Source organism: Bidens hawaiensis, unplaced genomic scaffold, assembly GCF_021521415.1.
Source record: "Bidens hawaiensis isolate Kalapana, Puna unplaced genomic scaffold, B.hawaiensis_p1.1 tig00030796_1, whole genome shotgun sequence".
Lineage (NCBI taxonomy): Eukaryota > Viridiplantae > Streptophyta > Magnoliopsida > Asterales > Asteraceae > Bidens > Bidens hawaiensis.
This window is the reverse complement of record NW_027495150.1, coordinates 64,812-88,651: the sequence shown is the minus strand read 5'-3', so window position 1 is coordinate 88,651 and position 23,840 is coordinate 64,812. Positions and strand designations below refer to the sequence as shown.

The window sequence follows — 23,840 nt, the reverse complement described above, 5'->3', positions numbered from 1 at the left end:
CATGTATTTCTTTACTTCTAGATCTTGATCAACTTAACAGTGATGTTTAGCAAGAACCATTCAATCAGAACTCGTTGTATAAATATTGATGTCCTTAAGTCCTTAGCCTCTATTAGTAACCGGTCTACGCTAAGCCCACATTAGATGATAGGCCCATTGTCTGTAGCAGTTAAGGTACACACATCTCTATATCCCGAGTCATGATTTAATAGAATTAAAATGAATCCTTGTAGAAAAATAACTTGATATAAAATTACTATACAAATTGAATTCACACAATGCATTTTAATATATGTGATGTTTTCAAGTGACTGAAATGTGACTTCCTCTGATTAATTCGCTAGCTTATCTCTAGATTTCACAATATATTTGTTCTTCGTCGTTAAAATCATGAAATTGACACGATGCTTATGGGTTAGTTGGGTGGCATTCTTCCCCTCCACCATGACGCATATTAAAATTGTTTCTTACTGTTAAGTCTTCGGCTCGAGTCCCATTATCGTTCTTGTTGCATTGTGCTAAAGAAACATTGTGCTCTTTGTTAGTCAGTTGTTCCTGGAAAGTAAATTCCAACTCACTTCCATGTCTATGGTTTTCTTGAGCATCGTGGTTATTTGGTTCACTTTGATTTCGACAATGATTTTGACTCTCACTTTGAGTATCATTTCGACTTTGATTGTGACTATTGGAATCCTCGCATATGCAAGTGATTGGATATTCATAGAATTGACCCTTTCCTGGCTTAGACTCGTTTGGACGTCCCATGAATCCAATCTGATGAGTTCTAACTCGTGATGCGAATTCTTCCCAAGTCATATTACCACGATCCAGAAACAATCGATAAAGCTTCTTAGAATTTGGTCTAATCGTTGGCCTGTACCCAAAGTATCTCCTGGATAGAAATTAAGTATGAAATGGAATGATTCTTTAATGGGAAGTTGAATGAACTTGGTTTAGTGGTATCATACCTTGTTCCAGCTAACATTTTAGCCCTGTTACCATTGTTGTTAGTAACAAAAATATCGCTCTCGTTACTTACAATGAAATCTAGAGCAGCCATACGTGAAGAATATGCCGCAAATGGTGCTAACTCCTCTTGGGTTGCAAGAGTGGCCTTAGAATGGAAATTTGGAAAGAGTTCTTTTAAAGGTAATAATGTGTCTTCACCCCCATAAACTTCACCTGAGGCCACATAAATATGAACATCCTCCCCATAGCCCAAGGCTCTTAGCAAAAGCCCGACTTCCTCGGGTGTCAACGGACACCTCCCTAGCCTTCGCTCTGTATCAGGGTTTTTCTTCTGTTGTATTCATATGAAAATTCAATGTGTCAATGTCTATATGCATGTTTATGTTGGTCAGAATATAGAAACGAAATGAAAAAGATCATCAATATATATGCAGGTTACAGGTAATGTTTCCCAACGCGTTCGTATTTGTTCTAGTTCTCGTCTTTCCTTGTCTCCGCCACCAAAGTAGCATCCAGAGAAGGCGAGCATATCAGGTTCATATCTGTTATTGTTGAAAGTTTAAAGAGCAAAGAGTCACTATACAAAGATAAGGGACTCCATAAGCAATGCAAAGCCTATTGTCATAATGCAATTTAAAGACAACCTCCTTCTAAAAATATTCATCTTAATATGTTTTTCTGTCTATAATCAGATGGTTTTACCTCAAGTGTAGAGTGATATATTGCTCACTTTTCATCCTCATTCTCTCAACTAATCTTTTGCCCATTTCCCGTATAGGATCCGTATACCTCAATGCATGATAATTGGCTTGGCATCTCAGCTTCTGAAGATCAATATCCAAGTTATTTGAGAGCCTGTAATCATACTTTGTAAGCATAACAACCTGCAGCACATGATCCAAACAGATGATCATTTTCTATTTTTCACCAATAAGAAAACGAAAGTAAATGATCTAGAACTGACTTTTTTATTTACTAAAAGAGGCAAGACACGAGATTCATAGCATTCCAGATCACACATGCGTGGTACGCGTGTTCGATACGGTTGAAAGATTTTTCCATCAATCATCGGAAGCTCTTTTACGATGCTAACATCTTTTGATAGATATGACATGAACCAATCAACATCAAAGATATCGGAAAAGTTGCTACATGGTAAGGAACATTAGTACTAAATTAACTATATATTTATATTGCTATGATCCTAAATCTTTAACTACTCTTATGCTCACCTTTGATCTTTCCAGTATGATCTGTTATCTAATGTTGGAACAACTAGCGTCGAGTTAAGTATATAAGCTGCAACAACGGCATCAGTTATCTGCATCACAGTTCGAATAACTATGATGGGATTAGAAAAGACTTAAAACTAATTATGTTACATGATATATAAAAGTAGGGCGTTACATTTTTTTGGGTTAATTAACTTACTGTATATTCTAGTCAAATTGAATTTAATAATCCGAACTCTAGTTTAGTGGTTGATATATAATAACTCTTACTGACATCACTCAAAACTTGCTGTTGCCAAAAGCAACATCACAGAAATGAATATCATATATTTACACTTGATTTTCACTCGATTTCGCACACGGGTGATTATGAGCGAAATGAAGAAATTATGTGCATTCTTGAGTGAAATCTATGATAATTAAGCGAGTGGAACTGCATTGGCAACAAAAACATAATTGTTTAGTGTGACATTGGTTAAGATGTAAGTGTGGATTACAACCTATCAAATAATAGATCATAGTTTAGATTATTAAAATCAAACTTACTTATATTCTAAAATATAGCATATTTTTTTATCTTTCTGTCATGTATGACATTATATTTCTACATTTTAATATATCTGTTATATATGTAACAATATTACATCAGTTTGTTAGAGACAATATTACGTAAAATTACATTATTAAAACTTATATATACGTAGGATTTGGATCAAATACAAATGAAATTAACGTGCTAATTGTTGGAATCAAGTAGAGTAATTATTATACAAGTAGAGTAATTATGTACTCTACTAGTATATATAATTACTCTACTTGATTCTCACAATTAGTATGTTAATTTCATTTGTATGTTAATTTTTCCATATATATGTAAGTGTACGTGTTATCATATGTATATACAACATTGAAGAAACTAAATGTTTTTAGGACTTTTCATTTACCCAGAAGTCGCAAATACATGCATCACTCCACAATTTGCTTTTCTTTTTTTTCTTTTGTAAACGAACCCTATATCTCCCCATTGTCCAAAAACACTTACCCCGATTCGTTGTTTATTCAATCCGCCACTCGTAATGATCATCAAGAACCGATTGGGATCTGCTTTCTCATCAGCAGCTACAAGTTTTATAATTAAGTTAAAAAAAGTCATATATATAACTTCCCAATTAATCAGTTATCAACATAGCATGTGACTAGCCAGGATTGAGATTTGAGATCATGAGAGCCACCGTACCATGTTATATACTCTAGAAAAAAGAAAAAGGTGTGGCTTCTAGGAGTGTAAATCGTTTCGGGTCTACGGGTGTGTTGCGGATTGGTGGTTTGAATTGTTCAATTACTCAAGCATGGCCATATTTTTATTCATGTCAAAAAAATTACCTTAGCTCGCACAAACTCAAAACCGTGTACATGTTGGAGACAGGTTGATGAGTAATAATTAAGTTGATGGGTCCTAAAAAGTTGGTTGTACAAGTCATAAATGTTAGCGGGTCAACATATTTGATTTAACTAAGCTGCTAACAAAAGTTGATCCGAACACGACATTTGTTATAAAAGTTAGATATGCCAACTCAATAACTCTTTTTTTTTCCCATCAAGTCAAATTGCCTTGGGAAGCTCTAATCTTGGCTAACATTTTTTTTCCCGGTCTCCCAAAATTAAAAATTTTTGAGCCATTGAAGCGGGGGAGGAATTAATCCTATACCTTTCCGCCACAGATAGAGCAACCGGGGCCGTCCTGCTAGTAGAGCGAAAAGGCATCCAGATGCCAATCTACTATGTTAGCCGTGTCCTAACAGACGTAGAAACCCGGTACTCTACCCTGGAAAAATTAGTCTTAGCACTTGTACAGGCTTCACGCAGGCTAAGACGATATTTCCAAGGTCACCCAATCACCATTCTCACCAACTTCAAACTCGCAAACGTTCTAGGCAAACCCGAATTGTTAGGACGCCTAGCCAAATGGGCAATAGAATTGGGAGAATACGCGATAAAGTACAAGCCGAGGCCAGCCATAAAAGGCCAGGTCTTGGCCGACTTTATTGCAGAAGTCCCCGCACGGGAGAAAGAGTGCCAGGAGGAGGCTCAACCCTCTCCAGCACAGGACATCGATGATGTCTGGCGACTCTACACTGATGGAGCAGCCAGCAACGAGGGCTCAGGCGCAGGGTTGAAACTAACCAACCCAGCAGGCTAAGAATACACTTACGCTATTCGACTGGATTTTCCAAGTACATATAACGAAGCGGAGTATGAAGCATTCTTGGCCGGGCTGAGAATTGCGCGTAAGATGGGAGTGAAAAACTTGGAAGCCCACGTGGATTCCATGTTAGTAGCCAACCAAATAAACGGGACGTACACGGCCGTGAACGACACAATGGCCTGTACCTCGCACAAGCAAAAACCCTTATGCGTGACTTTAACGATTGTAAGGTTATACACGTCAAGCGTAGCGAAAACAAATCTGCGGATGCGTTAAGCAAGCTTGCATCATTAGCCTTCACCCACTTGGGAAAGGACATCCGCATTGAACTCCTTGGAGCACCATCAGTCCCGCACAAGGAAATCTGTGTCATCCAAACCGGCACAGAAACGTGGATGATACCAATAATAAATTACCTTGCGGCGGGTATACTACCAGAGTCAAAAACACAGGCAAGAAAAATACGCTGTAAAGCACTGAACTATCAACTCATCGATGACATCCTTTACAGGCGTAATTTTCTTGGCCCACTCCTAAGATGCGTGGACAACCAAGATGCTGGCTACCTCCTAAGGGAAGTGCACGAGGGCATCTGTGGAGTACACGCAGGTCCACGCGTTGTTGTAGCTAAGCTAAATAACGCGGGATACTTTTGGCCGGGGATGCATACAGATGCGCTGGCATACATCAGAAAGTGTAGGTCTTGCCAACTCTACGCACCCAACACGCATCGCCCGAAGAATGAACTTGTCCCAGTCACCTCTTCATGGCCATTTCAGAAGTGGGCCATCGATGTGACAGGCCCATTTCCCACAGCAGCAGGGAACGTTCAGTTTCTGGTGGTAGCCATCGACTACTTCACCAAGTGGATAGAAGCAAAACCCTTAGCCCAAACAACCGCAAAACATATCAAAAAATTTATTTGGGAATTTATTATTTGTCGTTTTGGACTTCCCCGGAATTTGGTGAGCGATAACGGCACCAACTTTGCTGACAAGAAGCTACAAAAGTGGCTGGAAGAACTTCAAATCACCCACACCTTTACCTCAGTGGCGCACCCGCAGGGTAATGGTGAGGTGGAAAGAGCAAATAAGAGCATCGTCGACGGCATAAAGAAAAGACTCTTGGAACAAAGATCCGGCTGGGTGGACGAAGTTCCACACGTCCTTTGGGCAAACAGAACGCTGAAAAAGGCCAGTACGGGAGAAACCCCGTTCAGCCTCACTTATGGCACTGAAGCCATGGTCCCGGTCGAAATTGGTTTACCCTCACCAAGGGTCTTGATTCAGCCAGAAGACAATGATGCGGAAAGACGGTTAGACCTTATGCTAACCGAAGAACGCAGAGACTTAGCCGCAGCGCGTGAAGAGAACTACAAGCGACAAATGCAAAAGTACTACAACACGCGGGTAAAACTCTGCAACTTCAATGTCGGAGACTACATACTGCGTAACAACGAGGCTTCGAACCAAGAACGCCCAGGAAAGCTGGCCCCGGTCTGGGAAGGGCCATACATTATCAAAGAAGTTTTGGGAAAGGGCGCATACCGGCTCGAAAGGCTCGATGGCACCCCCATCCCAAGAACATGGAATGGAGCTCAATTACGCAAATGTTACATGTGGATCAATTCCAAACTTATAAAGAAAAGGCCTAGAGCCACTTCTAATGGAAATGATTCTCCTTTATCACATTGTGTTGATAGCCTTACCTTTATACTTATTCAAAACACTGATATGCCGGTATTCACCGCATAAATAAGTGGGGAAGTAAGTCGTTGCGTGTGGAAGGCGGCAAAACCCGCATAAACACAAGAAACGGCAAAAATTTCTAAGGAAAAGATGAGGAAAACCTTCACGCAGGTCAGTTATAGGTAAAGTTTGGTCATCCCACTAAATGAAAGTGACGGTCCTACCCGCACAATCATGATAGAGGAAACTGAACATCAACCTATTGACAACCGCGCGTCGAAAGGTTAACTTATTTAAAACACTTAGAAAATTTCTAAGGAAAAGATGAGGAAAACCTTCACGCAGGTCAGATATAGGTAAAGTTTAGCCAAGTGAAAGTGACGGTCTTACCCGCACAATCACGAAAGAGAGCAAAACTTTAACCTATCATCTGCCACGTTGAAAGGTTAACTTATCCAAACTACTCAAGAAATTGCTAAGTTAAACTAAAATATGCGTGAAACAAAGATTCAAAAATAAGAGGGAATATACCCCCTTACCTTGGTAACCAAGAAACCGTAAGACAAGTGCGGGTACAGTGTCAAGGCGAAACCCTTTACATACTTAGCACCTTCAGGGAATTGAAGCCAAGAATACCTTGGTAACCAAGAAACCGTAAGACAAGTGCGGGTACAGTGTCAAGGCGAAACCCTTCACATACTTAGCACTTGCAGGGAATTGAAGCCAAGAATACCTTGGTAACCAAGAAACCGTAAGACAAGTGCGGGTACAGTGTCAAGGCGAAACCCTTCACATACTTAGCACCTGCAGGGAATTGAAGCCAAGAATACCTTGGAAGTCAAGTAACTATAAGACGAGTGCAGGTACAGTGTCAAGGCGAAACCCTTCACATACTTAGCACTTGCAGGGAATTAAAACCAAGAAGGATCTTCTGGGCCATGCTTGTGGAAAGGGAAATAACATCCCCGCATAGCGGGAACGTTGAGAACTAGATTGTTTGAAGCTCCAATATGGAATTGGTTGTTTAACATAATTGATCACTATGTCTAAAACTACCAAAACCTCGTGGAGAATCTACACAAGTGAAACTCAACGCTCCTGACTTGCGAGGAGGTTACACACCTACCCGCTTCATACCCAAAGATCAAGCAGAAAAGTAGGGAATTTCTGCACGTGACATTAGGAAAACCGCGGGAAGAATACCCACGGAAAACCTTAAAACTAAAAACCCTTTTCAAAACCCTTTGCTTAAGTCCAAAAGTTCACCTCACTTATTAACAATTCATGAGAAGAACATTGGACTGGGGGGACTTGAAGAGGTAGGTCCCAGCAGGGCCCAGTTGGACCCGCAAGACTCACCTTGAAGAGGGACGTCTGCGCAAAGACCAACTGGTTCCGCAGGACCCACCATGCTCAGAAAGATGAAGACCTTACGCGCAGTACGCCAGCTGTTCCCGCAGGAAAAGCCTCCCAATGGTGAAGTACCCCGCCTGTTCCCGCAGCTGCGGATACAAGCCATCAGGGAAGGCTACCCGCACTAATAGCAAGGCTACACGCACAAGGCACTAACTCTCAATAATTCAGTAATGTCACCTGAAGAATGAATTAGCAAGGCGGGAATACTCCCGCCCAAATGAGCCAGTCCGTACGCTTCTGGAGGATCTTTTGTACTATACCTGCCAAAGTATGGACAAAATAGACAAGATCTGACCAAAGCAGCCATGAACCAATCACAGGGTGACAGCTCACTGACAACAGTACGACGAGGAGCACGCTCTAGTACAAAATGTCACTATCAGCCGCTGCCTACTCACCAACCCTTGTCGTGGCACGTACATAGCCTGCAGTTGGTGGAAAAGGAATAGTACACAGCCGGCCATGTCACTATCAGCCGCTGCCTACCCACCAACCACCAGCATGGCACGTGCGTAGCCCACAGTTGGTAGAAAAGGAATATTATACAGCTGGCTGTACCTGCTTGGAAACCTACCTTCGGCTATAAATACTCCAACACCTTGGAACGGTATCATATACTATCTTATACCATCACATATCTTATCTGCTCTAGCTATTTCTCTTAATATACATTTATATTCAGAGCAATCTAGTCTGATTCTCACGCCGGAGGGTGGTCACAAGGAGGTACCCCCCCCCCTTCTCAGTGACGAGCTCACGGTGTCTGTTTTGCAGATCATCAGAAGAATAACCATCTTTGCCGGACCTAACCCTCGTGGGAAACATCTACTTAACCCTAAGATTATCCGTAATCTGCCGGGCTCACTTAGTGTTTCTTCAATAACCTTGGAAGTTTTTACTTCTTTGGGAGCAACCATAATAGATGTTCGATTCACTAGATGTCCATATTACATCTTCTACACTCCCTCCTGCTCTCTGCAATAAACAAGTTTTATTATTGACTAGAACAAATACGCATTTAGTTAATTAATGTTATCGGCAAAAGAGTAAAACAATTAATCAGATGCTTACGGGAAAAAGAAAAGTTGATGTATTCCCAATATTCGCCCGAAAATCTATTTTATCTTCATCAACATCATCTAGCTGGTGATTTGAATGCTAAATTGAATTGACAAATAAATAATCCATAACAATTGATAATGAAAGAAATGTGTTTGATTAATAATTACCAAGCTATGATTATAATGAAAACCGCGGTAGACACGGTGGTGGTTGATAGGTGGAGATAGAAATGATACAAGGGCCAAACCAAATAGAAAACAGCCAATGAGGCTGGACACGAAGGAAGGAGATGGCTGCTGAGTCGAACGTGGCGGCCGAATATTAGGGCTTTTATTGCATCAAACACCGAGTTGTTATTGTTGTTGTTGTTGTTGTTGTGGTTTTGATTCCGGTGGTGATGATGATGATGGTGAGGTTGGGTTTTCTTCTTCATGATGAATGTATGTATATTAATACAACCCTTTAAAAGGTGGTGGTGATGGTGGCTAAAGATTCATATTTTTGGCACAACTTTGTTCTTAGTTTGGCATCCAAACCGCCATTAATAAGAATGGTGTTCAATTCCTAACGAGCGTCTGGTTTCTTTAAGGTTATATTTTTTAGGGGCAACTTTATAGAATAGTAACCAACTTTCAAAAGTGTTCCAATTAGGTCACTTAACTTTAAAAAGTGTTCTAATTAGGTCACTCAACTTTCGTGTTTGATTAAATTAAAAGTTTTAGCATGTTTTTTTAGCCAATTTCTTTTCTGTTTCACATAGGAAATCTTTTTATCTTTTTTTTGAAGTTGACGTTGAGTGGCGACGTGAATTTTATTTTTTGTTTTTAAATTTTAATATAATTAATGTTTTTTTAAAATTTTTAAATTTAACTACATATATTGCAAATTCCGACACCCACATCTTATCATCCATTTCTTTCTTGACGTACACAAAAATCGGTGAGACTTGATTTGAAGATTTAGTGACCCGATTTAAGGAAAATATGCATCAGTGACCTAATTGTAACACTTTTGAAAGTTGGTTACTATTCTATGAAATTTTCTCTATTTTTTTATTATGTCATTTGTTTCCATTACAAGTAACAAAAGAGGTGAATTTGTTTGGAAGATGTTGCCACTAGGATATTGACATGAATTTGGGCCAATTAAATTACAAATTTTTTTTTACATATATCCTCTTTTTAACCTCTTAATTATATATTTCGCAAATATTATAATTATAAGACTTAACTACATAATTTGTGCCTAACATTTCATTAATTTAACAACATTGGATATTAATATTTAAAAGTCACTTGTTTAGGTATTCAACTTTCAATTTTGTAACAAAGTTGGGCACTAAGTCTAACATCCGTTAAAAACTTAATAGAAAGGGAGTCATATGTGAAAAAAAAATCTAAGGGAAATCTTATTACAACACGTTTAACCCATACTAATATATCAGCTACTTCTTCTTCACTCCATGTTTGTAATACAGAGAAGACACAAAGCCATGATTAGGGCAAATGAAGAACAGTGGGCGCGTGGGCAATCTAGACAGAGTTTTAAAACTTTCAATTTGACATGGCTTACGGTACGTAATTTTGGTAATGATATGATATTTAGACCCTTTGTTCTTGATAATGAGCTGAAATTGAAAACCGTATTTTTTATTTTTTGGTATAGGCTTTCATCCATAGCTTTTTTCTATCAAAATTCACCATCGTAGAGAATTTTCCATCAGCAACTACCACAAAGTTTATGAAAGAGCCAAGGTCAATTATGTGGATTTATTGGACATTGAAAGGCTCAGTATTTTGTACTTCAATGACATAATAAAAAAGGTTGGTTATCTAATGTAAAGAATCGTGAATACAACGAAAGCCATTGGCAAGTGTCATGGTATATTTACTTTTTTAATATGCCATTGAAGTAAAAAATATATATACAAAACCCTTCTACATCAAAAAAAATCCACATAATTGATCTTACCCCTTTCATAAACTTGTGGTAGTTGCTGATAGAAAATTCTCCACAATGGTGAATTTTAATAGAAAACAGCGCTGGATGAAGGCCTGAACCAAAAAATAAAAAAATACGGTTTCAATTTCATCTCATTATCGAGAACAGGGTGTCTAAAGAGCATAACATTACCAAAATTACGTACCGCAAGCCATGTCGATTTTAAACTTTTGAAACTCTGTCCTGATTGCCCACGTTCCCATTGTTCTTCGTTTGCCCTAATCGTGTCTCTTTGTCTTCTCTGTATTACAAACATAGAGTAAAGAAGAAGCAGTTAATACGTTAGCATGGATTAAAGGTGTAATGACAAGATTGCCTTAGTTTTTTTCACATGACTCTCATTCTGTTAAGTTTTTAACAGATGTTAAACTTAGTACCCAACTTTGTTACAAAATAGAAAGTTGAATACCTAAATAAGTGACTTTTAAATGTTAATACCTAATATTGTTACTTTCAATAAACAAAACGTTAGACGCCAATTGTATAGTTAAGTCAAATTATAATTACATGTTTCTCCTTCTACCCTTTATACCATTTACTATCCACTTATAATGTAGCAGTCACCGACATCCATGGTTTTCAACCAGATTTACGTGGGAAGTTCACAATCTTTCCAAATTAAATCGCCAACCAACAAATTAAATGAATCTCACAAGTAACCATTATCAAATTAAAAATTAGCAATTTACAATCACAATTAACCCATGATATGCAAATCTTTTTAATAATATTGAGTGTTTCTGCCATGGACCGAATGGATGGTGGATCTGAATCCGTACGGAGTACATAGATATTTGGATCGGCATTTGGGTTTGATTTGGATCCGGCTTGAAACCCCCAAGCATCACTATTATGATGGTGTGGAGATGATAACGATGAGATGATATTTAACATTGAACTAGTATTTAGAACCTGCGCGTTGCGCGGGTTGTCGTTAAGCCAAATGTTTACTTGCAAAATTTAGAGTTAAATAGCGAAATAACAATGACAGTACCAAGTCAAGACACAGATCAAGCTTGATGCCCTTTACAAATTATTTCAAAACTTTACTTTTTATCTCATTTTCAATCTTCAAATTCGATTTTCAATTAAATCAACGTACAATTTCATTATGCAAATTGGCACATTTAAAAAAGAATTATAATGCATTCTATTTGCTAAATACATAGAAAACAAATGCCTAAATTTAGATACATAAGGAAAGTCACATTTTCATCGGCAACTGCAGTTGCATTGCACATCTTCTCACATAGATTTGAATGTAATCTCAAGTGGCATGGTAACTTCATGGTTAATGTCAACTGTAAAAAGCAAATGAAAAAACTCAAGAAGCGATATAGCCAGAACCAATTGTGGACTTCTTCCATCAATTAGCGCATTGTGGCGAAGTGTTGAAGTCGCTAGCCAAACTTGGAACGTTTAGACACTTGTCGGCATTAACGAAAACTAACAAAACGCTCAGATAAAATCATCACAGCCTTTTAACATATTGATAAATAATATTCAAAGATAGCAGAAATAACCTATTAGGCAGATGTAAAATATCACATCCGCTGGCTCAGATGAGTGCATTAGAATGCAAATGGCTGCAAAAGAGTTTTGTACTCCGATTATGCCCCGCCAAGATGTGATTCTTCATAGAAAACATCATCACAGCCTCTTAAGCAAATAGAGACAGCCTCTACAGAGGTGAATCGAAATAATCGACTCCTGTAGCAGTCCCATTCAAAATATTAACGAAAAGAATGCCAACAATAGAATACAATTCTGAATCAGAATAGTTCATAAGTCAGTAGTTGACTGCAAAAAGAATAAATAACACATATAAATATTATTTATTAAAATTAGATAGTTTCACATACCATACCAAGAAAGCAATAGAGATCCAACCTGTTGTACCATCGAGCGTCAATCGCCAAGGCTCAGATCTCTAAGTGGGGGATCAAATGGCTGGAAATTCACAATTGCATAGTTCATGACCAGACCTTCCGGATCTTTCCATGCCACAATACGAATCCTATAATCGATGTCCCCTCAGAATAAATCGATCATCATAGCCATCACAGCCTTCATATTAAGTGGCACATGAACAAATCGACATTAGTAAATAACATATTACCATGTAAATTACTTTCAAACTACCTTTGATTGCCAATCGCGGGCTTTTAGCTACTAGCATTTCATCTAATACCTGTCGAGCAAGAAATGTGGTTGACAAAACATAAAATGACAAACATTAAACAAACAATGTTGTGAACAAAACGAAACTGCCAGATTATAACATGTGTGATAAAATCTATAATTAATTCTTGGTGTATATTCACTTTACTATTCATGTGATTAGCACTTTAAACAAATGTTATAACTATCTTGCAAATAATAATAGCACAACAAATATAGTGTCAAAAATCAGCAAATGAAACAAGGTTAATAGAGATAATGAAAGAACCTTTAGCGTCAGTGTATTCTGTTTGCTACATTTTGTCAAAAATAGTGTCAAAAAGTAGAAAAATCAAACCATTTTAGCTACCGGCATTTCATCATACACCTGTCGGACAATATTTTTGGTCAAAAATGCAACCCAATTCATGTTTATTAACCATGAATAGATTCAAATATAATTAAAAGAGAACCCTAATTACCAAATTTGACCTACTTACCTCCGTCAACACCGTCACCTAGGGTTCCAAAATGGGCCCGACAACAGCGATAACATTGCCGTCTCTTGGGATTTACAAAATGGAGCCCGACAACGGATGGATCAGAACCGTATGTGCCATTTGAGCCAAAACAAGGTACACCTCAGTACGTATTTACTGATTAAGCAAATAAACGCCTTTTGCGTAATAAACGAACGACTAATCGAACGGGTCGGGTTATGACCCAGATATCTCGGGAGGCCATATATAAGTGATATACGATCTATACAAGCTAAAATATTAGAAATATGGCCTTAGTTTGATAGCAGACAAGTTAAACGAAAACATGCTCGTTTAAGTACCCGCTATAGATTTAAACGCGAAAGATAGTTACAAACCAAGCATTGTATCATCCGTTAAGCCGAAAAAGACTTACCAAACACTTATTTGAAATGTTTTAAGCGATCCGTGAAAATATTTTTGATTTTTACAAACATATAGTATGTTTTTATAATTTTACACAAAACTAGCCGAAAAACACTTGTTTTCGCGCTGTTTAACGCACTCGATAAGTTTTTCGCGTCAAAAACCGAACCCGAACTAAATTTGGACCGGGCTTTTCATATTTGGGCTCGAGAAACCAGATCATTGGGCCTAAACAACCCATCATGGGCCCAATCTTTCTTCCGATCGGCCAGCCCAACCCACCCCCCATTCTTTTTATAAAACTTGTTTTACAAGCTTGGTTATTCATTTTGGTTTATAAAAGTTGAGGTCCAAGCAGCTGCAAGCTGAATTTCCAGAAATCCTTCAAACCCTAAGGTAAGGAGCTTAAATAAGTAGCTTTTGTACTTGTTTAACCTTGATTAATACCATAAAAACATGTCTTGGTTACTAAAAATCATTCCTAACCATGTAAAAATCCCAAAAATGGTCCATAAACATGTTTTGATCATACACATGGTAAGGAACCTGTTTTGATAGTTTTTTTGGCCATAAACACGGATTAAAGGGTTGAAACGGCGTTTTTACGGTTCAAAAGTTCGTTTTTGTGCACTAGCCGAAACCCTAAGTTAAGGGCTGTTATGTTGATGAAAAATTGCTTGGTTTGTGATATAGGACTTGAATATAGCTTTCTTAGAAGCACAAGAACCTGAAAACTTGATTAAAAAGTCGGAAACGAGCCAAACCCGCTAAGGTAATGCCGAAACACTTGCTTACGGGCTATTTAGGTTAAGGTTGTGATGTGCATATTATTAGGCCTTGAAATTTTTCAGGGAAATCAGGGACCATGTCAATAAGTCCCTGTTCAAATTTGGTAATTTTTCGACCATCCGAGAATATTTGGTGAATTTATTACCGAATTGGGACGTTTATTTGGGAAAAATAGCTAAAATACTTCAAAAATTATGAAATTTTTCTGGGAACTCAGATTTCATGTATTTTGATCACATATGAATTTTGGGATCATTTGGAGAAGTTTAAAGGTATTTTGCTTATATGCGTTCGTGTGAATTTTTATAGCCGAAATTGGGTCGAAAAGAATATCGCACGAGCTTTTTACATTCTGGAATTGATACATATTGATTTGGGATATGATTTGAGCATTCAGGAATTTTTGTGGAATTTTTGGAAATTGTTTGGGGTAAACGGACGATTTTCAGGCGAAATATAGCTGATAAAATGAATTTTTATAAATTAATAAATCAGTAAATAAATTCCAGAAAGATTTTTATAAAAATCTACATATTTTAATTGATAAGTGGTTAAATTTTCATAATTTATTGATTAACGATTAATTAATTATGCTAATTTGAATATTAAACCAATTCAGTTTTTATAAAAACCGGCAAGTTTGCGACTAACGAACCTGCGGGAATATCAAAACACCAAGAATGATCAAAAATCATATTTTTGGACTAATTAAGTAAAAACAAACTTTTCTTTGAGAAACCTGGACAATCCGAGTGGATTGTGCGCGTTTCTTCTTAAATCAAACTGAATAAACGGAAATGGGCCTCGTGGCTAATCCGGGACCCCAGTATGTGATCTTTCTTTATAGCTTAATCATGTTATTAACCAATACATTTACCCAAGCTTATTTTCCCATAACTGTTTTCTGAACGCGTAAACGAACAACTTGGCCCAGCTAGGAAAATGGGAATCTGAGCCAAGTTCAGTTTTAAGTATTAGACATTGAACAACATCACAACCTAAGCCTATTGCCACTTTCTGGGCATTCCAACTATACCCAGATTAGTTATACAGCCCAGTTTAGTATTGAGATTATAATAATATTAAAATATTAATATTATTATAATATTGATTATAGGAACTACTGATAAGCGGACCGAACAAACCACGAGCTGATACAGTACTGATTATCAGCTAAACCATGAGTTTCATGACCCCGCTTCTAAACTGTTTTACGAACTTTTGGGGTGAAAAGCATGTTTGCTTATATCTATATACTTATCTGAAACATGTGATGATGTGAATTATCTAAGTGCTAACACTTGAAAGTCCCCATTAACACAGTGATTAACTTCGAGCCGGTGGCTTGTGAATAGTACTACTGGTTTGACAAACCCAGGCGAGGCCAGCACGGTTGCTGAGACATTATCCCGTTTGCACATGTCCATATTTTTACAAACCAGCTATGTAGTGTTAGACATAGCTACCGGGGCATGTTGTGGGCGGAAAGGGGCCACAGTGGTTGATTGAGCGTGGGAAATGGAGGCACGCAGCACGAACAGTTCAGGCTTCACTGTAGCTTAGCATAATTACATCACATACATCATTTACATACATACATACTTATTTCATGATTACAAGTGTTGACTTGTGAATACTCATTACTGTTTTCTTGAAACTCGTGAAACTCACCAACTCTAGTAGTTGACCCGTTTTAAACTGCTTTTCAGGTGGACCTAAATCGGAATGATTTGGTGATATGTTACTTGCCTGAGGTGTGTGGTTGATGCTATGTGAATAGAAGCAAATGCGATAGTAGTAAGAATGTATAGTTAACGAACTAGTTTTGTTTGTATCACCTAGACGGTAAAACAATGATAGAACAAAGAAATGTAATATATTGTAAATTAGTTTGTAATGTTTCTTTATAAACAATATGTTGATACCAGAGGTGTCTGTTACATTCCCATTTTACGCTTCCGTATTGTGCTAGTCGGGGTGTGACACCGTAATAGAAGAAATCGTAGCCAAAAAGTGGCACAACATCACCGTCATAATTCCGCCGCCATGATACATCACCGGTGGTCTATGATCTCCCAAAAGGGTAGAGAAAATCGAAAAGGATGAGGCGTGAAAATGGAGAACAGGGATGAAGAGGTGTGAAAGTGGAATACAGGTGCTGTAACACGTGTTAGCATTTGCAAGCAATGGTAATTGGTAAGAGAACCACAAATGATATACAAAGAACAAACTCACCATGCCTAAAGTCAAATGAATAAGAGACTGACAGATCTTTCTAATTTAATATGTATAATAATAATATTGGTTTTTGAAGATTGAATGAATACTGCTTCATGAATATTAGCTTTTTCATTTTGTTTGATGTTGTTTAATGATATGGAATTAAATCTTAGCTTTCGATTTTCGATGAATTTGTTTTGAATGTAAATTTTTTTAATTTTTATTATGTAATTTTTTTAGTTAAATCGTAGATTTTGATTTTCGATGAATTAATCTTAGCTACTAATTATTTTATGAGTTTGTAATTTTATTAAGGGTAAAACATTCATTTATTTAGTTAATTTTAATAAGGGAATATATAATATATGATTTAAGGAGGGTAAATGTGTAATTGAATTTTAAGGGTCAGGTGAATATGTAATAAAAAACTTTGAAAGCGAATATAAATTTTTAACTTTTTTATTTCAAATAGCCATCAAACTTTCAAGTTTTTTATTTGTTTCACTATCCTTCGGATATTGAATTGACTCAGAATTGATAACAAAAGTTACTTGTTAATAATTAAGAAATATCATTTCTCTCAACAAAATATTTTATTGTAATTAATTAATAAGTACACGAGTATCAAATTAGTATATTGTATACTTGTAGTCAATAGATACAACATATAATAGGGCTTTTGGTGCAAATAGCTTTACTAAAGTAAAGACCTTTTAATTCCTAATAACAAAATCAATTTGTGATCAACACATCATACAGATACCATCCATCACCCACTCACCAGCTTGATAGATAATTCCAAAATGAAAATCACATTTTTGTTAAGAGCAATTCAAATTGTACCATTTGTAAGTACTAAAATCTATAAATTAATTATAAATCCCACAGCAAGTTAAAGATCTACAAAAGTTTATAAATTTGAAATCAACTTCTTAAGATACTGAAGCAGGTTTCATGGTTTTAAGACCAAATAAGTTCTCAAACAACATAGGTGCCATTGGAGGTATGTTCATTGGCTCAGGGGCCATGAAATTCACAATCTTCTCGTGTACATGATACCTGCAAAATTTATTTCAGATTTCAAAAACTCATACATCATTCATCACCATCATTAAACATGAATAGTAGCTTAAACATTTTAAGCAAGTTCATTAACAAGCATTACCTGATTTTTCGGCTCTTAGAAGCACGCCGATCAACAATTTTGCGTTTTTTAGTTTGTAATCTCTTTAGAGCATAAAATGCAGACTCTGAGAATAACCAAACAAAAGAAAACATCATCAAGAGTGAGTTAATTTTAAAAAGTAGGTAACTAATTATAGAAAAATAACTATCAAAATTCAATGCTCGGTTTTCTTACCAGATGATCCCGCATCAACGGTCTCAAAAAATTCCCTCAGTAATTGTTGATAGAACTCAGAATCATCAAGTAGTTCAGGATCACCATCAGCATTTATTGCCTAATCCACAAATTATTTGGTCAAAATAATTATTTCAGGTCATGATCTAATGTAAATTGCATTCATAACAGTTCGCTTTTGATTGACCCGTCAAATTGCTTAATATCAAATTTTGGTAAAATTAAATTACCATCACATAAAGTAAACAAAAAATAAGATATAAAGCTCAACCCATTGGGGTTAATACTAAATTTGAAAAGCTCTAAGTTGAAAGTTTGAGTAAGTTCATACCTCATCCTTATTAAGAGTTGAGTTGGAAACCTGCCAATAACATGAGCAATAAATTGAATTAAAATCGAAAAACGATAACTAAACCAAAAATATAGATATGAAAAATAGGCAAACTTAAGACTCCAAATAAAGTACTTTCACATGTTACTGAATGGATCGGTTAAACTAGTTAAATGTCTTAAATACCATGAGTAATTTTGTAGACACAGATCACATCACCAATAACAAGTGACCAGCATCGAAGTTTAAAGTGAAGGGTAGTTTTGTATAATTGTATTCCATTTTGTATTTAATAAATGTTACATTAGTTAGTTGTGCTGTCAGTACAAGTAGATGCAATCATGCAAGCGGGTTCCGTTAAAAATTACTTTTCCATCTATTCAGTTCTTGAGTTTTGTTTCTTCAATAATATTTCTAGAAATTGTTTTTTTTTCCTGCGGTTTTAATAAAAATTGCAATGAGCAAATATGAACTTACATCACCAAAAACCGGGACAACAGATCTTCTTTGCTGCATTCCTTTTATCATTCTACTCGGGTCTCGCATGTACGATGAAACTTGTTCACTAATATTCTACAGAACAGAAATAATCCGGTGAGCACTGGCACAGATACTTACCAAGGGCAACCGAAAATTCAAAAGTCAAACCTGATTAAAGGCTTGAAATTTATTTTTCATGCCAGCTGCACCACTTGTAACTTGCGTCTTCCTCTGCCATTTATCAACTGACGTGTTTCTAAAAGGAGCAATTCTGCATCACATCCACAAAAAGTAACATTAATAGCAAATTCATTAAGCAAAATATAAAATAATATAAAATATAAGTGTACCTAGATTGCATTTGAGAGATCTGGAACCATTCTTCAACTACTTCATTTGAGTCCTTTAAATCATCTACGCTTTTAGGATATTGTCCAGCATCACCTTCTAAAGAACCAAATTTTTGTATTAATAATTTAATATCCAGTTTAAAGTTAAACCAACCAAATAATTAGCATAACAGTTCATGTGAAACCGTGTAGCATACCTTCAATTGCATCCATAATCAACGGATTCTTCTCAACAAGCGTCTGTTAATAAAAAATTAAAAAAAGAAACTTTCATAATAAACAAACCTAATTAACCAAAAAACAATAGTCCATTATAAATATATTACCTCTTGCAATTTAAGAATAGAATCAAGGGTTTTCTTAGTTGAATCAATTAGGTCTGAATAAGCTTCTTTAACTTCTTCATTAGAATTACAGAAAGAAGATCTTACTGGCTCCTGGAGAATTTTATCATAATTAAACATGATGACTCAGCATAATACACATAGATGTTACAAGGGTATAACTGTAATCAAAAACTAGTGAATTAAAGTGAACCTGTGGAAGTCGATTTGAGGTAGAATATGATTTCTGTAACAGGAATCTGAACTCAAGTGTTTTGTCCCAGAGAGCCTTAAACAATGTCAAGAAGATGAATTAATTTACAAGTAACTTAAAGCAAATAAATTTAGCATTAGTGTGTTATTATGATTATAAAATGTTATATTATTTTCAGAAGCACATACCCGTTGATTTTTAACGGCTTGACCTTTAAGAACATCATCGTCTTGGTCACGTCTTATGTTTCTGAAAAGATCTCTGCAAAAGTTTATAAGTAAAAATATCACGTGAGATTGAAATTGAATGATGATATATAAAAACAAACATTGTAATATATGGAACCAGAGAATCTTACTGTTCTTTGTTTTGAAGATCTTTGTACTCCTTCTCAAGTTCTTCCATGTCAGCATGATTGCTATCTTCTATATTCATATTTTTATCATCATCATCATCTTCATTATCATCATCTTGTTCATCACTCCCACTTTCATCCTCGTCACTGTTTCCAGAAACATCTTCCTTGTTCTCCAGCTATGTTATCAGAATACATGTGCATTTAATTATTTATGAACACATTTAAAGTGTGATAGAATATATATTTAGAAAGATGCAGTAAGATGCTTGTACATTCATATTATCCATTTCTGAGTCACACTCTCCTTCGCTATCACTGTCACTATCAATGCCATATTTCTCACTATGCGCCTGCAGGATAAAAATAAATAGTACATTAACAACATTGGACAAAACAAAAGGCCATATAAGCGCTAACAAGTTCGATAAAATCAATAAATAAAATCAACTAAACTGATGGATACAAACGGAAACTGACTAAACTGAAAATGTAACCTATGGGAATGTTAGTTATTTTCTTGCAACTTTTATTAAAACAGAGGCATAAAAAAGAACAGAATTACTTACATTTATATTGTCATCATCATCGTCATAACTCATGTCTGTCTGCTGTAGTTTTCTTATTTTCTTTGAAGATTTCCCCATTATTGCAGCAAAATCCAATCTGCACAACAGATCAGGTAACCAAATACGAATAACTATTTCATACACCTGAAATCCATTATAAATAAGACAAATACTTCTGGCAACTAAGACCCGTTTAACATGGTTAATGAATGACAATCAACATTTAGGAATATTAAATAAAATACTTAAGCAGGCACTATTAGCAAGCATATCAAAAGTATGCAGCAAAAATAATGAAAGAACGAGACTGTAAAATGTTGCAAGGGAAAACAAAAACACACATAATTGTGATTCGTTCAGTTAATCCTTATTTTCCGAAGTATTGATCGATGGAGTTATAAGGTCAGTAACTGAAAAACACAATAACTTGAATCATCAGCATATATTTCAACAGTAAGCTGTTGTGCTATTTGTCTAGCCACCAACCACCAATGTCATGTGTAAAATTTACAAATCAATCAACCACCAGATTTCATGGTTTAGGCCAGATGATAGTTATAATATATTAAGCTAAGTATGCTATGCTTGCTAATCATTCGATATGAAGAATGTAAAACATAACAAGATCCTTCAAACCAAGGATTACTAATAAGAAGTTTCACCAGATAAACAAAAGTAGTATTCATTCTAATTGCCTAATTCTAATTTCAACAAGTATAATGAAAGATAAGCTTACCGTGAAGCTGCGTCGGAAAGCCGGCGGAGGCGGTGGCCGGTAGTCTGCAGGGGTTGTGTCGTGGTGGCTGGCCGTGTCTTGTCTGCTGTCAACTGTGTAAAACCCTACTTCTACTTAATACTTGTTAGCATCTATAAAATAAATAAGATAAAAATAAAATAAAAAGAAGAAGTAGTTATACACGATTAAGTGGGTTTGGGATTCCTTATTTTACCTTCTTACAACTTTTATTAAGTTAACAAGTTATAAAGGTGTTTTCCTAGAACAATATAAGCAATCCCAAATACCTTATTATTTTTTAAATATTTAATAAGTTATAAATTGATGAAAATAAAAAATCCTAAACACCCCCTAAAAGTGGGATCAAAACACAATAAAATCTTCGTTTTAATAAAATAATAAAAAAAACACTTTAGGTCAATCTCACGTAGCTCGGCCCAATCCAATAACAAATAATGTTTCAAAAATATTCAAATATTCAGTTTATGCATACTTGGAAACCAAACCAAAAAGATTTATTTGTTTTCTATTCGATTTTGAAGTTAGGTTCGATCTTCAGTTTTAAGTAGGGGTGGCAAATGGGTTGAGTTGGGTTGAACGGGTAATGGGTTGAAACGAGTTAGGGTCAACAGTCAACACGGGTCAATTAAAAATGTGGTTGTTTTGGTTTTGTTCGGACATGTTTTGATTTTTTTTTAATGCCGGAAACATTTTAGTTTTTATAGAATTTTTGTTTTTTATTACATTTTACGTTATGATTTTTTATTATTATTTTTAAATTTTTTATATTTAGGGGTTTCTATTAAGACCAAAAATCCCTCAAAAAAATTCAAAAAATTAATTAAAAAAATCATAACTCAAAATATAAATAAAAAAATAGTAAAAAAAACTAAAATGTTTTATCCACTGTCCTCGTTAAAGAAAACCGAAACCGAAAAAATCAACGAAAGAGAAACCAAAACCGGACCAAACTCATCTCGTGCGAAAACTTATGTCGGCTCGAAACCTGTTCCGATCCAAAAACTGAACCGAACTCGTTCCAATCTAAAACCCGTTGTCACACCCCGACCAATGAAGGCGGAAACGTCGAGGCGCAACATGATTGCTCATTGCACAATGACACTATAAAGTTAGAATATTTAAACAACTCATTTAAATCCATATCATCATAAATAACACAACAATTGTTCATACAAAATGCCAAATAGATAGATAAACAAATAACTTGTTCTTTTATTTTCTAATATCCTAAAGCCAAGATAATAAGTTTCTTCAAGTAATCCAATCAAGCTAACATCAAACCTGTAACATTGCATAAAATAGAGTTTGTCAACACGAAGGTTAGTGAGCAATTTTCATAGTTTTAGACAATAAGTATATAGTATGAAATCCACAACTAGTATATGAAAACAATAAATAATAGCAACAATGTAGAAAATAAAACCGTCAATAAGAATACATTGACGAACCGTCAATAAGAATACATTGACGTCAATAAGAATACATTGACGACACCTTTCTATATGGGGATACCATATATACTCGGAATTAACGTATGATCATACTTTGATGAGGCTACCCGCCTTAGCATTCAAGAGGCTACCCGCCTTAGCATTCAAGAATTTGCAAATAATCATGTAAAGCATATTACACCAAATCGAGCATTTATTTAAGTAAACATATACAATACGTGTTGTGGTTTAAGACTCAAGTATAAATCGTTTGAATTTGAATAAGTATGCAATGCCACCCCCAAAACGAAAGATGGAAAACGGGGGATGAAAAAGTACTCACATTAACAAGAAACTTGAAAGATAGTGTCGTGAATAATCGGAGAGATCGGTTTAACGAGCAAGACCTGTATTAAACGGGTCTTGTGTTAGTAGGTAGTCTTGGAAGGGTTTAAAATAAAATACATGACAAATAAAGTAAATAAATAAAGTTTAGGATTTAAAATGTAAATATTTGAGAAATTAAAGAAACGAGTTTTGTAAAATAAGTTTACTCGAAACCGGGTCACGGTATTCTATTCATTAGTTTTTTTCTTTTTTTACTCAACCTATGTTAAGTAATAATGTGGGTTAAAATGCGATATTGCAAAACCTTTGGTTATAAGAATACCAAAACGAGGTTTAAACGAGTGTTCGGGTTTGTCGGTTCGGGACTTGATAATTGACCAAGCTCACAGTTAACTTCCCAAAATAATAAATGTTATGAGATAACTCAATAAAATCAAAATAGACTTAAACAAGTATGTAGTTCTATTGTGAAGAACCTTAACGTTCGTTAAGCGAGTATACGACCTTATCGGTTCGAACTTGTTATAAGATCAAGTTGGTTACCGACATGCCAAGTATGTTTAGAAATTAACTAAAATTGATTTAAAATATAATATTGAAGAAAAATATGAGTTTTGGTGGCTAAAAACACACTTGTGTGTCTTAAGCGAGTGAACTCGGTTTAGTTCGGTTTCT

General features: G+C 35.8%; 2 protein-coding genes across 2 annotated transcripts; both read right to left on the bottom strand.

The window, feature by feature from the left end:
- Positions 1–353: 353 nt before the first annotated feature.
- On the bottom strand, positions 354–9,006 carry LOC143581043 (protein ROOT HAIR SPECIFIC 17-like). Its single transcript, XM_077063918.1, has 10 exons — positions 8,764–9,006; positions 8,583–8,669; positions 8,396–8,486; positions 3,244–3,320; positions 2,202–2,290; positions 1,934–2,117; positions 1,672–1,853; positions 1,409–1,511; positions 969–1,300; positions 354–892 (listed from the first exon to the last, which is right to left on the bottom strand). The coding sequence occupies exons 1-10, from the start codon at positions 9,004–9,006 to the stop codon at positions 409–411; spliced, it is 1,872 nt and encodes a 623-aa protein (XP_076920033.1). The 3' UTR covers positions 354–408.
- Positions 9,007–17,534: 8,528 nt separating this feature from the next.
- On the bottom strand, positions 17,535–20,745 carry LOC143581051 (uncharacterized). Its single transcript, XM_077063924.1, has 14 exons — positions 20,631–20,745; positions 20,337–20,414; positions 20,065–20,240; positions 19,895–19,967; positions 19,707–19,781; positions 19,496–19,606; positions 19,367–19,409; positions 19,170–19,266; positions 18,988–19,090; positions 18,817–18,912; positions 18,340–18,369; positions 18,009–18,108; positions 17,814–17,898; positions 17,535–17,707 (listed from the first exon to the last, which is right to left on the bottom strand). The coding sequence occupies exons 1-14, from the start codon at positions 20,706–20,708 to the stop codon at positions 17,581–17,583; spliced, it is 1,272 nt and encodes a 423-aa protein (XP_076920039.1). The 5' UTR covers positions 20,709–20,745; the 3' UTR covers positions 17,535–17,580.
- Between the last annotated feature and the right edge of the window lie 3,095 nt (positions 20,746–23,840).